This window comes from Cheilinus undulatus, linkage group 7 (assembly GCF_018320785.1).
Source record: "Cheilinus undulatus linkage group 7, ASM1832078v1, whole genome shotgun sequence".
Classification (NCBI taxonomy): Eukaryota; Metazoa; Chordata; class Actinopteri; order Labriformes; family Labridae; genus Cheilinus; species Cheilinus undulatus.
The window spans coordinates 3,863,255-3,880,288 of record NC_054871.1 but is presented as its reverse complement, the minus strand read 5'-3'; the positions used below and the strand labels follow the sequence as shown (position 1 = coordinate 3,880,288).

The 17,034-nt window shown below is 43.7% G+C and overlaps 1 protein-coding gene across 1 annotated transcript; it reads left to right on the top strand.

Annotated features, from left to right (window-relative positions):
- Window positions 1–14,868: 14,868 nt before the first annotated feature.
- Window positions 14,869–15,717, top strand: LOC121512507 (glutamate receptor ionotropic, NMDA 3B-like). Its single transcript, XM_041791807.1, has 2 exons — window positions 14,869–15,423; window positions 15,614–15,717. Exons 1-2 carry the CDS (start codon window positions 14,920–14,922, stop codon window positions 15,632–15,634), a joined length of 525 nt encoding a protein of 174 aa, XP_041647741.1. The 5' UTR covers window positions 14,869–14,919; the 3' UTR covers window positions 15,635–15,717.
- Window positions 15,718–17,034: the final 1,317 nt, after the last annotated feature.

Genomic DNA, 17,034 nt, shown 5'->3' with positions numbered 1-17,034 from the left:
TAAATTAGATCTGGCCTGCTGCTATGAGGTCTGCAGATTTCCTCCAGTATAAAAATGTAAATTTAACCTCGAAGATTCAAAAAGAATCCTTGTTGAATTGTAAAAATCTGAAAAAGTAGAGAGTAGAAATAATTAGATAAAAAGTCAGGAGTGAGGGAAAGATATTGATTTAAGTTTTCATTTCATATTTTCATTTTGCATCCTAAGAAGCTAACTGAAACTTAGGATTTTGACTTTTTATTTCATATTTTGATATTTTAAATTCATAATTTTGACCTTTTCTCTCATATAACCTTTTAGATTCACAATTTTTCATTTTAAATCAAACCTTGATCGTTTAAACTCCTAACTTTGACTTTTAATCCCATCATTTTACTTTTTAAACTCCTGATCGAGAATTTTAACTCATATTTTGGCGTTTTAAAGTCACAATTTTGAATTTCATCTTCTATTTTGATTTTTCAAACACTTGATTTTGTGTTTTATCTCATATCTTGACCTTTAAACTCATGATTTTATTTCTCGGTCTCATATATTTGCCCTTTAAAAACCTAATTGTGACGTTTAATCTTGTATTTTGACCTTTAAGACGTATAAAGTTGACTTTTTTTTATCTCAGATTTATTGATGCAGTGATATTTAATCATTTTGAATTTATTTCAGAAATCTTAAAATTCTTTATCATCACTGTTTAATTTCCCCCAGAATTCATTAGCTGTGATTGAGTTCGACAGCCCTGATTTGTTTATTTTCTGAGGGTTGAATAATGTGTGTCAGTGGGCAGCTCGCTGACAGGTGTTCACACTGACTCTAAAAATAATCAGCCAGTCTAATCCAATTCTACAGTCTGAGTAAAAAACACATCAGCAGCGGATTAAAGTCAGATTAAATTTCAAATATAGTTCAACAGGTCAAACCAGAGAAACAGACAGGAGTCATGGTTTTAGCGCGGCTGTCGGCGTCTCTGTTCAACACTTTCTATTCAAACTTTATTCAAACATTCTGAGGACAAACAGAGGAGCGTTGCCTCACTCTGTCTTCATGTCCTTCTTGGATCTGATGTTGATTTCTGGAGGCATTGATGTTAAAGATGGAAGTTGTCTTTAATAAAGGATGCTAATGTTGATGTTTTTGGCTGTTGCTGTGATTCAGGATGCTGCTGTTTTTATTTGTTGTTTTAGTTTTATTGTTGTATTTCGTTGTTCATGTAGAGGGTGATCAGGATGTTCTCGGTGTTGTTGGTTTTTGTTGCTGATGTTGATGTCAGTGCGGTTGTTGTTCTGGTTGTTGATGGTGTTTAGTGAGCGGGTGTCAGCTGAAGTGTCACAGCTTCCTTGTGAGAGACTCTGAACCTTTAAATGTCACTGGACTGATTTTACACTCTGCCCAAAGCTCTGACTGCAGGCTGCTGATGACAGAGAGGAGAGGAGAGGAAGAAGAGGCAGAGGAAGAGGGGGAGGAGAGGAGAGGAGAGGAGAGGAGAAGAGAGGAAGAAGGAGAAGAAGACGAGAGGGAGAGGGGAGGAAGAGGCGGAGGAGAGGAAAAAGAGGCAGAGGAGGAGAGGAGAGGAGAGGAAGAAGGAGAAGAAGACGACAAGAGGGAGAGGAGAGGAAGAAGAGGCAGAGGAAGAGGGGGAGGAGATGAGAGGGAGAAGAGAGGAAGAGGCGGAGGAGAGGAAAAAGAGGCAGAGGAGGAGAGGAGAGGAGAGGAAGAAGGAGAAGAAGACGACAAGAGGGAGAGGAGAGGAAGAAGAGGCAGAGGAAGAGGCGGAGGAGAGGAAGAAGGAAAAGAAGACGAGAGGACAGGAAGAGGGAGAGGAGAGGAAGAAGGAGAAGGAAACGAGGGAGAGGAGAGGAAGAAGGAGAAGAGAGGAGAGTAGGAAGAAGAGGAAGAAGGAAAGGAGAGGAAGAAGGAGAGGAGGAGTGATTTATCAGTGTACCTGTGAAGGTGAGAATAATTATCAGTCAGATGTTAGACAAGATTCTGGTCAGATCTCTCTTGAACATGAAGTCCGCATCGTTAAACACTTCTGTGTTGTCCCAAATCATCAAGTTTCTCCTACATTTCAGATGTCTTTCCAACTTTATGCTTCCTGTTCACCGGCGCTCATGCTGCTGTTTACTGTCGTTGCCTTGCATCTGTTTTTGTTTTACTTCCTCCTTTGGTCAGCCTGCTTCCTGATTGGCTATTCCTCCTTATTGCATCACAGTTCTGCTCATGTCTGCTCAGCTGTCCTCAGTGTTCACCACAAACATCAGGATTTGTTATCGTAGACATTGAACATGGTTAATATTTATGATCTTAGGTTGAAGCGCCTCCTACAGGTCAGTGAGGGAAAAAGTCACTGATGTCACACCATAGGGTAATCTGGAGGGGTCAGAGGTCTTGGCTGTGGTCTTGGGGTCATCGCCATGGTGAGAGGTGAACCTTTGGCTCAGTCTTAGGTCCTGAGCACTGAGGAACAGGTTCCAGTCTCCCTGTCCCTGCTGAGAAGCATCCCCACAGCATGATGCTGCCACCACCATGCTTCACTGTTGGTGCAGTGACAAAAAAAATCAACATCAAGGTAATTTCTTCCACCCAGGCTGCTGAGCACTGAAAATGCCAGACTGCATTGGCTTTGTGTTTGAAATGAGCAGGTCAGGTCAGGTGTGGGAGCAGATGCCGGGTCAGGACTTTGTCAGCCTTGATCCTGTACTGCTCTGGCCCCCTGACAGCTATCCTTCAGGCCTGCTCTAGGACGATGTCCCCTCTCTCCAGGTATCCTCCCGAGAAGGCGTCTCTACTCACTGTGGTCTATCGTAGACCCTTTTAGGTGTAAAGCCCGACTTAGGCTGCTGGTGTTGGACCCACAGACCATAGATCTGCCATCTAGAAGCAGATGGCCTCATCTAAAGAACCGGGCACTCCTGAAAACCCTGCAGCCTGATCAGCCTCCAGCGTCCCCCTATAAGTACATGGTCAGCCTCCTTCTTCATGACGCCATCGTTGGAATATCAAGTCCAGCGTCACGAATCAGGTGAGCACTGCCAGCACTAAAAACACTGGATGTGGTGGGCACAGAACCCTGCAGAACACCCAAAGGATTTTCCTCTGTGGGTTTTTCAAACCCTGCAGCTCGCCTCAAAGGCACCACATTTAATTCATTCTTTGATTAAATTTTATGCTGTGATCATTTATTCCTGTTCACATCTGTAAACAACAAACCTTTGCATCATTGATAGTCTCATTAATCCATTCATTCATTCATCCATCCACACATCTGAGTCAATCTCAGCAGAACTCTGCAGCATAAACAGAAAAACACTGATCTAAGCTTTTGGCTACTTTGACGTCTTCTCCAGCCTGTAGCTCCCTCTCTCTCTGTGCTCATGTTCTAGGGTTCAAACAGATCATTTTAGTTAATGTTGATTTTGTGTTCCACTTGTTCTGAAGGAGATTTGATTTATAAAAGTGTGTGAGAGAGAGAGAGGGAGCGTGCGCGTCTGTGTTATGTAACACTGGCCCAGCTCTCTCTGCTCTGATGTTTCTCAGGATGACGAATCAAAACCTCACGGAGGAAAGACGAGCCGGATTCTCCCACAAATCCTCTGCAGCAAAAAAAAAAGCTGCTCCTGTGTACTTCTACTGCACATATGCAACTCCTATACAGCTCCTGTGTGCAAGCCCTGAATCCAGAAAAGTTGGGGCATTGATTAAAAGGTTTATAAAAACAGAAAACGATTTCAACCTATATTCAGTTGGATACAGCTCAAAGGCATGGCATTACTTATTAGACTGATAACTGTTTTGTTTTTTTAAAAAATATGCACACTCTGAATGTGATGCTTGCAAAACAATCCAAAAATATTAGGACAGGATCATGTTTACCACTGAGTTACATCACCTTTTCATCTCACAGCTCTGGCTGACATGAACTGTTGAAGTATGGAAAGTGGGGGGCCGTGATTTCTGTTTCAGTTCTCATAGCTTGTGCTTTATAACGCTCTGTGAGAGAGATGGTTCTGGACTGCATACAGGCCAGCTTAGACCCCGCCCTCTTTCTGTGAAGCCATGCTGTTGTAACTCATGCAGAATGTGTCCTTGCATTGTCTCGCTGAAATTAGCATGGACGTCCCTGAAAGAGATAGAAACACATGCGCTTCTCCTTAGTAATGGCGCCGTCACAGATGTGCATGTGACCATGTGACCCATGCCATGAGCACTAATACACCCGCACACCATCACAGCTGCTGGCTTTTCTACTTTGATTACAATCAAGATAGAATTCTCCTCTTCAGCTCAGACGTCCTGGGTCAGTGTACTTTCTGGCAGATCCATCTCCTGGTTGGAACCAAACTCAAAAATCAGGATAAACTTTTACTTTCCTGTTTTTTCCATTTTTGACAGAAATTAAAAAAAAAAAAAAAAAACAGAAAAACGAGTGATTTTCTCTTTTTTATTTTGGTCACAAAAATGGCAAAACAAATAATTTATTTTAAAAGCGGTCCAGTTTTAGTTTTTTTTTTCAACTCCATCCATCCATCAATCAATCCATCCATCCATCTTCCTCCGCTTATCTGAGATTGGGTCGCGGGGGCAGCAGCCTAAGCAGGGAAGCCCAGACTTCCCTCTCCCCCACCACTTCGTCCAGCTCTTCCTGGGGGATCCCGAGGCGTTCCCAGGCCAGCCGAGCCACATAGTCTCTCCGGCGTGTCCTGGGTCGTCCCCGGGGTCTCCTCCCAGTGGAACCTGCCTGGAACACCTCACCAGGGAGGCGTCCAGGAGGCATCCAGACCAGATGCCCAAGCCACCTCATCTGGCTCCTCTCAAAGCGGAGGCACAGTGACTCTACTCCGAGTCGCTCCCGGATGGCCGTGCTTCTCACCCTATCTCTGAGGGAGAGCCCAGACACCCTGCGGAGGAAACTCATTTCAGCTGCCTGTATCCGTGATCTCGTTCTTTCGGCACAACCCACAGGTCGTGACCATAGGTGAGGGTAGGAACGTAGATCGACCGGTAAATCGAGACCTTCGCATTTTGACTCAGCTCTTTCTTCACCATGACAGACCGATGCAGAGACCGCATCACTGCTGACGCCACACCGATCTGCCTGTCGATCTCCCGCTCCATTCTTCCCTCACTCGTGAACAAGACCCCGAGATACTTGAACTCCTCCACTTGGGGCAGGATCACATTCCCAACCTGGAGAGGGAATTCCACCCTTTTCCGACTCAATTGACTCAGTTCCATTTATCTGTTTTTTGTTGTAATGAAATACTTGAGGAAAAGAAAATCACGTGATATGATAAGACTATGGAATCATTTTATTAATATGCCTGATAATAGGATCCATAAGAAAATTTTTCTTTGGAAGAGAGTTAAGAATTCTTCATGGGCTGCAGAGCTTCATGCTATTTTTGGTGAAGCTGAGTTACAATATGTATATAGAAATAATTTACCATGCAGCGTTAAAACAATTAGAGAGAAGCTACTATCTAGATTTGAATATAAATGGTTAAACGATGACTTGAAAAAACCTAAACTGAGAACATATATTCAAATCAAGCATGATTATGGTACTGAATTTTATGTTAAAGCTGACTTAACAAGAAGTCAGAGATCTTTGGTTGCCCAGCTAAGAACAGAAATCCTCCCTCTGGCTCTCGAAGTTGGCGGGTTTAAAAACATCCCTGAGGAGCAGAGACTGTGTGAACTCTGTGATTTAGGAGGAGTTGAGAATGAATCCCGTTTTCTTTTGTACTGTCCTTTCTATGATGATTTAAGATTACCTTTGATGACTGAAATGTCTGTAAAAAATCCTGAAATATTCTGGAGCAATGATGATGACAGGATGGCATGGTTGTTTACTTTTAATATTTATAAGTTGGCCTCTTTCATTGCAAACGCCTGGAAGAACGGCAGGATGGTTGGTTTAACTAGTCTACTATATTATTGATCGTCTACTTTTGGTTTCTGGTCTTTCTGTAAAGATAATGGTGTCTTGTAAGCCCATTTGGGCTGGGCATATTGTTTATGCATGACACAATAATAAAATTTAATCAATCAATCAATCAATCAATCAATCAATCAATCACATGACCCATTGGGAAAGGTCAACATTTCAAAATAAATCAAAAATCAAAAAGAATATCAGCAGTAAAAGTACTAGTGATTCAATGGACTACATTGATATTAGGCAGAAAATAAATTAATATAAATAAATAAGCCTTTGAGGTATTTATCCATGTACACAGCAGGAGTCATATTTTTAATCTATTGTTTTATTGTTAGGTGGAAATGTTTATTTATGAGAGTGTGTGCCCAATGAAGAGATGAATGAATGAATAATCAGAACCAAAAACAAAGAACAAACAAAGAATTGCTCTAATAGTTAAATGTTGGCTTGGATGGCTTAAATTTCAACATGAGGACTTTTATTTTGAAATGTTCCCCTTTCCCAATGGGTCACATGATTTCATTTTCCTCAAGTATTCAAGAAAAACGGCTCATTGTTCACTTTTCTGTTTTAAAAACTAAACCAAATAATGAAACTAAAAAAGCACTTGGAGAGCGCAGACCTCCGCCACTAGCCCTATCTCCCAATAGTACAGAATCCCTTTTAAAAAATTCTGGATCCAGACGGTGATCCAGATCACTCCCAAAATCTAGTCAGTTCTTCCTTATGCCATTTCTGACATTTCCTAAAAATTTCATTAAAATCCGTCCATAACTTTTTTAGTTGTGTTGCTAACAAACTAACTAACTAACAAACCGTGTCGATCATATAACCTCCTTGGCGGAGGAAACAATGTCCCAACTTTTTTAGAACTGGCTTAATAAAGTATCTCCTTCTGCAGCTTGTTACATGCTGGTGACATTATCTCAATGGCACATAGCCCACTCTACATCCTCTACAGCCTTGGTTCCCAACCTGGGGTCTAGGACCCCCCAGGGGAGTGGCAAAGATCTTGGGGGGGGGGCTTTGTCTCTTTGAGGCTACCAAAATTAGATTTGCAAATATTGATTAAAACCATGATGAAGCAGTTATTAAGTAGTTTTTACAAAGGTCTTTTGATAAGAAAAGCATGCAAAGGTCTTTTTATGGTTTCATCAGTGAAACAATGAAAATCTGTGTTGCTTTTTGATGGCAGTGTGTCACTTTTTCTTCTCTCTTGGGTCCTGGGGGGGCTCCAGGGAAAATGAGAAACACTGCTCTACAGTGAGGACTCTGCAGTCATTCTACAGTGGAGTCTACAGCCCATAATATCCCACTAACATTTAAACTGATGAGATAACCTTTGCAGCTCCTTAGTGTCATCATCTGACAGTGAACACTGCAGAGGAAAACAGCATTAAAAACAGCTGTTTGCATGAAAACAATACAGATCATTTCATCATCATGTTGCTCTATTCTCCCAGACATCCACCATAGCAGGGATATTTCTACCAAGTAAACACTATACTCCCTGACATTTCACTGTTAAATTAGCACACACACAGACAGCTGAAGGTTTACCTTCTGCAGTGTGAGCCTGCAGAGAAGAGAAACAGAAACAGAGCAGATGCTTCAGGGAGTTTCTCTCCTTCTTTTTTTAGTAGTGACAAAAGGTAAAGGGAAAGGCCAACTTTATTTCCAGTAACATATTTCTCTTATGGAAAACTAACAGTACAACAGCTAACCTGAGTTTTATAACTAATGCATTACATTACTAGTTACAACAAAAAGTAATCAGAGTACTCTGATGCCACTTTATTAGGTACATCACTTTGCAGGTTGGACGTGATTTTGGCATCAGAGCAGCCTCACATCTTTATGGCTTTGATTCAAGAAGATGCTGCAAACATTCCTCAGAGGCTTTGGTTTGTACTCATTTGGTATTATCACATAAAGTACAGCATCTATTAAAGTATTCACCCCCTAGGTGGTTTAGCCTTTTAATGATTTTATGAATCAAACATGGTCAGTATAATTTGGATTTTTTGACACAAGATAAACACAGTAAACTCTTAAATGAGAGAGAGTGAAAAGAGATTTCTACAAAATAACGTCAGTGAAATAAAAGTCTGTAATGTAAACAAGTGACTGCATATTCACCCCCATCTAGTCAGTATTTAGTAGATTAACTTTTGTCTGCAGTCACAGCTGAGTGTGTGTGGATAGGTCTCAGTCAGGCTCAAACATCTAGACTCTGCTATTTTACTCCATTCTTCTTTGCCAAACTGCTCAAGCTGTCAGGGTACACGGGGATCGAGCCCTTTTCAAGTCCAGCCATAAATTCTTGATTGGATTGAGGTCTGAGCTTTGACTCGGCCACTCCAGAACAGTCCCCTTGTTGTCTTTAAAACAGCTTTCTCTGTATGCTTCGGCTCGTTGTCTCACTGGAAAATAAATCTTCTCCCATGCCGTAGTTCTCTCTCAGACTGAATAAGATTGTCCTCTAGGATTTTCCTATATTCTGCTGCATTCATTTTCCCCTCTACCTTTACAAGCCTTCCAGGGCCGGCTGCTGAGAAGCATCCCCACAGCATGATGCTGCCACCACTGTGCTCCACAGTGGGGATGGTGTGTTTGGCGTCTTGTCTGACGGTCAAAAAGCTCCATTTTGGTCTCATCAGACCAAAGATCTTTCTTCCTCTTGACCATGGAGTCTCCCACATGCCTTTAGGTGAACTCTAGTCCAGATTGAATCTGAGTTTTCTTCAACAGTGTCTTTCTCTTTGCCACTCTCCCATAAAGCTCTGACTGGTGAAGAAGGTGTGTGGCATGATGTAAAGGTAGCCAGGAATATGGATTAACCAGTGACTGGACCTTTCAGACAGAGGTGTCTTTATACTACAATCACTGAGACACATTCACTGCACTCAGGTGAACCCCATTTCATTGATTGTGAGACTACTACCACCAACTGTCTAGACCTCTGTTGAATTAGGTCAGTTACTTTAAAGGCTTTGTGACATGGTGCATGATCCTGCTGGAAGTATCCATCAGATGACAGGTACACCGTGGTCATAAAGGCATGGATGTGCTCAGCAACAATACTAAGGTAGGCTGTGACATTTACACAATGCACAGTTGGTACTAAGAGGCCAAGAAAATCTCCCCTATATTGAAACCTCTGGTAGCAACCTTAACAACTGATACGGGACAGTGTGATCCATGCTTCCATGTACGGTACTATGTGGATGTTTTAGGCATGTAGAGCACTAACGGTTCTTCACAGGTCCTGATGTTCCACACCCCCGGGCTGAAGAGAGAAGGGAGGGCAGCCAGAGTCAGTGTTGACACATTTGACATGTACATGTGTCGCTCAGCAGCCAAGGTCGAGCTGAACAGCATTTCTTTTGTCTGGGCCTGGTAATGTGCCCAGCAACCACCAACAGTTTTCAGGTGCTTAGAACATACACAAGACAATCAGGGGGTTGTGGCAACCCTCCTACCTGCCATAACAGTACTCTAGGCTATGTTTAAGCGCCACATCTACCCATAACTCCGCCCTAAAGCTGTGGCTTTGTTCTGTTTTCATCAGATTATTTCCCACGCCTTTGGTAATGTACAAAGACATCCAGAGCATGACCTGGGTTGTGTCAATCCTCCTTTCCTGCCCTATGGGGGCCTCAGGTGGGTGTACTCGCCATTAGACGCCGTAAATTTTGGCCCAAATATGCCTAAAACTTCTGCACAGTACCGTATATTCTGACTCTATCTGAAGGTTGCAGCAGAAAACAGACTCATCAGACCAGGAAACATTTATCTCTATTGAACTGTAGCCTCAGTTTGCTGTTTTTAGCTGACAGGAGTGACATTGCTGTGGTCTTCTTCTGCTGCTGTAGCCCATCTGCTTCAAGGTTTGACATGTTTTGTTCAGAGCGCTTCTGCATATATCAGATCAACCAGTCTGCTTATTCTCCTCTGACCTCTGACATCAACAAGGCATTCTGGTCCTGCTGCTCTCTGGATATTTCCTCTCTGTCTCTCTATTCTCTGTAAACCCTAGAGATGGTTTTACCAGCTGAATGGCTGTAAAATATTCAAACCAGGCGGTCTGTAACCACGGCACGTTCAAAGTGATTTGAACCACCTTTCTTCCCCATTCTGCTTGATTTGGTTTCAGCACATTGTCCTGACCACGTCCACATGCCTAAATGTCTTAGCTGCTGACATGTGATTGGCTGATTATCTGCATGAAGGAGCAGTTGAGCATCCATCCATTATCTACAATGCTTATCCCATTTGGGGTGTGAGGGGGTCTGATCCCTGCTGTCATGAGGCGAGAGGCGGATGCACCCTGGGCAGGTTGTTAGTCAATCAGTGGGCTGATTTAAAGAGACAAACATGCAGCCATGCTCACACTCAGTAAGGCACCAGTTAACCTAATGAGCCTGTCTTTGGACTGGGAGAGGAAGCCTTAGATCTGAGCATACACAAGGAGAACATAAACTGGAACAGCCCAAACCAGGAACCTTCATGCTGTGAGGCCACAGCGCTGACCTCTGCAGCTGGGATTAATCTCAGAATTTATATAGTTAATAATAAAGAAGTTAATTTCCCCCCTTTTTGGACATATTTTAAATTACTTTACAATTTTTTGCATGATCTTAAACTAAGGCATGGTGCAATTTCAAAATGATTAAAACATGAATTTTGAGTTGCATGACTCACTTTAATGTCAGGAGATCTTAGGCGTGATGGTGGGCTGTTTGTCATGAGGAGCCACAATCTAAGTGGTGAAAATGGCACTGAGAGAAAAAGTGGCAAAATGGGAGAAAAATGGCATAAAAGGGCAGAAAGTGGTAAAAATGGGTGGAAAGTGACCAAAAAATGAGTTAATGGTGGCAAAAATGGTCTCAAAGAGGTGAAAACATGTCAAAAAAAGGGTGAAAAGTGACTAAACCGGGCAAAAATCAGAAAAAAGGTGGGGAAAATGGGCAGAAAGTGGCATTTAATTGCAAAAGCCAGCTTAAATAGACAAGAAATGGCAAAAAAGGGGGCAGAAAGTGACAATAATGGGTGGGAAGTGACCAAAAAATGAGGAAACGGTGGCAAGAATGGTACAAAAGTGGCAAAAAATGAGCAAAAAGTAACTTAAGTGGGCAAAAAGCATCAAAGAGTGGCAAAATGGGAAATAAGTGGCATTTGACTGCACAAGACAGCGTAAACGGGCATTGATTATCACTGCTTTAGTCACTTTTGACTTAATGTCACTAATTACTAAGAAAAAATAAATCAAAATACACTTTTCATTGCAGGCTTCCCTTGGGCCCCTCCCTACTGCAGCCCGGGTAATCGGTACCCTTTACCCCCCTGTGCTGCGCCCATGCCCAAGGCTGTTCTTTAATTGTATCTGATGTGTATACAGTTTTAAAGACTGTCAGTCTTTGACTTTCCCTAAAAGTTTGTTTTAGAGCGTCTGGTGTCAAAAAAGAATTCTTTGCCTAAACCCAAATTTTGTTAATGGACATTTATATCTAGAACCACCATGCAGGTCAAATTTACCCCATAAGAAAGCTTTGATTTTCCCATTGTTTGATTTCACACCAGCCATAAATAGATGGCGCAATGGAAATACCATCTCTCTACTGCAGCAATGCCTAATCAGAAGTTGATAGATCAACATTCAACATGGAGACAACAGGGGAAAAAGTTGTTAAATGTCAAAAAATAATCTCATTGCTTTTAATGAAGAAGAATCCGGTGATGAGGAATCAATCAGTTAATTAGCAGTCAGTCCAAAGATGATTTTTTAGGTGACAGATCATCTTCCAACAGTGATCTAGTTTTCTATCTGTGGTTAATAAGCTGTTCAATGTTAGTGTTTAATTAACAGTCCTTGATCAGTGCTATTTATGAAAATCAAGGCACTTGAATGACGGGTACATTTGACCCGCTGGCTGTTTAAGGTGTACAGAGATCCACGGCGGTTCTAGTGTTAATGTTTCAGCATACAAAGACATTCTAATCTAACCATGCTTTGTTCAGCTCACGCCAGCGTCTCCCTGCAGCCACAGTGATGTAAAATACCTCCACCACTGCTCCTTAACTTCTCATTTACCTTTAAAAACTCACAGACAGCTTAGTGCACAGTCAGAAATCATCATGGACTCAAACATTTACCTTTCTACTGCTCCCTTATTTTTTTTAAATCCACAACAAGGTCTTTTTTCCACGGTTGAGTTGAAGCCATAATCCAGGGCTGTCAAACTCAATCCTGCAGGGGCCAAAATCTGGATTTAGGTTTAACCTGAGGGCCTAACAAGGTCAAGATTTAACCAAAACTGTCAACCGTGTTTTCACAGGTCATGAATTTTGGGGAAATTAAACAGTGATGATAAAGGATTTTACGATTTCTAAAAAAAAAAAAAAAAAAAAAAAAAAAAAAGTAAAAATGATTAAATATCACAGCATCAATAAATCTGAGATTAAAAGTCAACTTTATAAGTCTGAAAAGTCAAAATACAAGATTAAAAGTCAAATTAAGGTTTTTTAAGGGAACATATATGAGACAGAGAAATAAAATCATGAGTTTAAAGGTCAAGATATGAGATAAAATACAAAATCAAGTGCTTAAAAAGTCAAAATAGATAAAATTCAAAATTGTGACTCTTAAAGGATCACCATCTGGATCCAGGAGTTTTTTAAAGGATTCTGTACTATTGGGAGATAGGGCTAATGGCGGAGGTCTGCGCTGTTACCACTTTACACCAGGAGATGGCGGACGTGAGTAACTTCAACCCCAGCAGCATTTTGGGTGTGTTTCTATTCAAAGCTTTGTAGTTTATAGAGTTTGAAAGATGCACGCCTGGTTGAGGAGATGAGTCTGAGCGTAACAGAGAGAAAGACAGCGAATTGTAGTGAGAATACTCACAATGCTGGGAGGAATAGAGGAATATTCACCCTCTGCCATGACTTCCAGTCGTCCGGTGAGACCATGGGTGAGACTGTCAGTGCATCTGTTGGCACCGGCAGGCAATGCTTCCACCATGACAGTCCACCCGTAGCGAAGCCAATGCTTTACTTTACCGAGTTTCCACCCCACCGGGAGGGAGTGATCGGCAAATTAGATTTTGGGACTGATCTGGATCAGGATTCTTTGCTATTGGGAGATAGGGCCAATGGTGGAGGTCTGCGCTCTCTGGATGCTTTTCTACTTAAAGTGGGGGTATTATGCCTTTTTTTCAAGGCTTTACACATCTCTCTGATACTAACGTAGTAGCTTCACATGGTTTACAGCTCAAAAAACTCCTCATGTTTCTCACACTGGCGTCCTGAAAAACCCTTATTTTAACCTCCATCTGAAATGCTTCATTTTCGCTGCTGTCTCTTTAACACCTTCCCGTTCCACGGACCTGCTTTCCTCCGATTGGCCGATTTTCCGGAGGCTGGCCAGCAGCAGGACTCAATGTTTTGTGCCAGTCCCCTCCAATGTGGCTATGTTGCTATGCTAGAAGTTGTAAACTTTGAACGAATCGGTCCGACTGAGTAAAATATGGCGAATTTTGATATACGTCCGTACGTGTTAGACCCGGAGTCTGATCCTGATAGTTTTGGGAGAGAGGGAGAAGAAAACCAGCAGCAGCGAAGGACAGAGCAGGACGTATCTGTTTGGTAAGTGTTTAATTACTGTGTTACTAAATGGCTAAAAGGCCTTGTGACGAACCAGTCAGGAGAGCCTTTTGCGATGCCTTCATCAGTTCGCTCCATCGAAATCTCGTCTCAGGAAGATCTCGGAGAGATTCCCAACAAACCGTTTTCATCAGTTTACACTCTAATTCCAAGATTTCTGCCGCATACGTTTATCTTGCGGTTTGAAAATTTGTATACGTGAAGTATGGACGCCCAACACTGTGACTTTATATTTATGTTTTAAAAATCAGAAAAGTATACCCCCTCTTTTGTGGGCCAGGTAAAACTGCGCCTCGAGTTTGACACCCGTGCCATAATCTTTAATCTGTCTATAAAAGCAGCTCTGTATAAACGTCTCTTACACAAGACAGAAAAAAAACAAAATAAAACAAAAGCAGTTTTGAATGCTAAATAGTGGAATCCCCAAATGTGATAAAAATAAATGCAGAGGCTGAGACGAAGCCTCAGTCCTTGTACTCATAAAAACTGCAGATCCCGTTGGTATAATCCTACATCCTGATGTTAGCCTCCCAGTTTTTAAGGAGGAAGTCAAGGTTGGAGCCATGTCTGCTGTTTGAACATAAATGAGGATGACTAAAGTGGAGCACACTGTGAACTATGACCTGCTTTACTTCAGGAAATAGAAACCAGCTGTCAGAATCATCTAAGAAAAGTAAAGGTGTGATTAAGTATTGATGTCTGTTCTCTGTATCAGCGAGGACCCAAATATTAGTCCTTGGTGTGGAGAACAGTCAGTGCATCCATAATCATTATCTCTCCCTCGTTCTCCTCCGTTAGTCTAAACTTTTCTCTCTCCTCCTCTCTGAGGCACACCTCCTCCTCTCCTCCACCTGTTCTTCCTTCATCCATTTCTTCTCCTCTCTTCCAACTTCTCCTTTTCTCTACTTTGACCTTCACACCTCTTTAATCTTCTTTGTCACACCTCCTCTTCTCTGTCTCTCCGGTTTGACCTTCATCTTTTCCTCTCTCTTCTTCAGCACCTCCTCTCCTGTTTCACCTCCTTCCTCCTCTCTCTCTGAGATGAAACTGAGACCCCCCCTCCCCTCCTCAGCTCCTCTTGTTTTCATCTCCTCTCTCTCCTCTTCACTCTGCCTCTCTCTCCTCCTCCTCCTCCCCCTCTCCCTGGGTCTCCTCTGCTCCTCCTGTGTTTTAGGACCCTCCTCCCGTCCTGTCGTCTCCCCTCCTCCCCCGTCAGTCTCCCCCTCAGCAGCAGGAGGAGCAGCATCCTGTCGGTGTTTCGGCGGAGCAGCAGGAGACGCGGAGGAGCGGCAGAGCGATGCAGAGAGCGCGGCAGGATGTCTTTCACCTCCTCCTCCTCCTCCTCCTGCTCCTCCTGCTCCTGCTCCCGGACTCTCCCGCTCTTCCTCCTGTTGCACCTCCTCCTCGCGCCGCCGTGCCTCTTCCACCCGCAGCCCTGTCACCTCCTGGCGCAGATCGGACACTCGGTGCGCGTCGGTGCGCTCCTGCCGGCGCAGCGCGCGGCTCGTGTGCGGGTCGAGTCGGCGCTGAGCCGCGCGGCGGAAGCCCTGAAGAGTGAGCGCGAGCGGGACCCAGACAGGTACCCGGGATCCGTGCTGCCCTACAACCTGAGCCTGGAGCTCGTGACCCGGCAGCCCGTCGCCGCGGACCCGCAGTCCGTGCTGCGCGCGGTGTGCGAGGGCGTGGTGGTGCGCGGAGTGTCCGCCGTCCTCGCCTTCCCGCAGAGCCGCGCGGAGCTGCTACAGGTGGACCTGCTGGCGTCACACCTGAACATCCCGATCCTCAGCGTCAGCGAGCACGAGGAGCCGCTTCGAACACAGGTGAGACACACACCTGGAGCCCGGGGAGGCGCGTGCGCTCCCAGTGTGAGTGTGACCTTGACCTGTTTGATGTCTGCAGGTGTCTGAGCTTTGATCAGAGGCTTCTCAGGGAGCATGCGCAGCTGACTTTGCTTGTTTGTTTATAAACTCATGTCTGTCTTGTTGGCTGAACTCTGACTCAAACTCTCAGGTTCCAAACACCAGTCCGTAGAAAGTCCTGGACCTGGGCTGAGTGACGTCACTCATGGTCACTGAAGGGGGCTTTTGAAGCCAATCTGCAGCACACATTATAAAACCCACTTCCTGTCAGGATAAGAGCAGAGAGGTGGAGCTGAGGCGAGTCTGATGATCAGCTCCAGCAGGCCGGCGGTTTCATCAGCCTCTGATTCATCCTTCATGAGACCAGAACAGACCCGTTATCCTCGCTAGTCCTCGCCTTCATGGTGCTTTACCTGAACTGCTGGGGTGACTAACGGTACCTTCTGTCAGACTGGGATGTTTTATTGTAACAGGATGATAATCCTGATTATTAGAGCTATAGAAATGTCTTCTGTTACACCTCCAGTGGGATAAAGCCTTAAATCTCATGCTCTGTTTGTCATTTTTACTTACTTTACTTATTGTTATTATTATAGCTGATTTTGCTGCCTTATGGAAATATGGAGGATGATTATATGATAGTTTTGTTTTTCCCTTTGGGAAATTTGTCTTTGACTCCAAATACTCCACACATCAACCTGCCAGATAATTAAACATTGATAAATCAGAACAACAGCAAAAACAAACCAATCAATAAGAGCTGCATCCACATAACCCACAGATACACTATATTGCCAAAAGTATTCACTCACCCATCCAAATAATGTAAATCAGGTGTTCCAATCACTTCCATGGCCACAGGTGTATAAAATCAAGCACCTAGGCATGCAGACTGTTTCTGCAAACATCTGTGAAAGAATGGCTCGCTCTCAGGAGCTCAGTGAATTCCAGCGTGGTGCTGTGATAGGATGCCACCTGTGCAACAACTCTAGTTGTGGAATTTTCTGGCTCCTAAATATTCCACAGTCAACTGTCAGTGGTATTATAACAAAGTGGAAGCAATTGGGAATGACAGAAACTCAGCCACCAAGTGGAAGGACACCTAAAAATACGTAGCAGGGTCAGCGGATGCTGAGGCTCATAGTGCGCAGAGGTCGCCAACTTTCTGCAGAGTCAATCACTACAGACCTCCAAACTTCATGTGGCCTCCAGATTAGCTCAAGAACAGTGGTAGAGAGCTTCATGGAATGGGTTTCCATGGCTGAGCAGCTGCATCCAAGCCATACATCGCCAAGTGCAATGCAAAGCGTTGGATGCAGTGGTGTAAAGCACGCCGCCACTGGACTCTAGAGCAGTGGAGACGCGTTCTCTGGAGTTACAAATCACGTCTCCATCTGGCAATCTGATGGACGAGTCTGGGTTTGGCCGTTGCCAGGAGAACGGTACTTTTCTGACTGCATTGTGCCAAGTGTAAAGTTTGGTGGAGAGGGGATTATGGTGTGGGCTTGTTTTTCTGGAGCTGGGCTTGGCCCCTTAGTTCCAGTGACAGGAACTCTGAATGCTTCAGCATAC

What these genes read in the sequence shown, in the direction of transcription:
- LOC121512507 (XM_041791807.1), top strand. Translation starts at nt 14,920, where the DNA reads ATGTCTTTCACCTCCTCCTCCTCCTCCTCCTGCTCCTCCTGCTCCTGC. An exon ending in AGGAGCCGCTTCGAACACAG is followed by an intron (nt 15,424 to 15,613) that starts GTGAGACACACA and finishes TCAAACTCTCAG; the next exon opens with GTTCCAAACACCAGTCCGTA.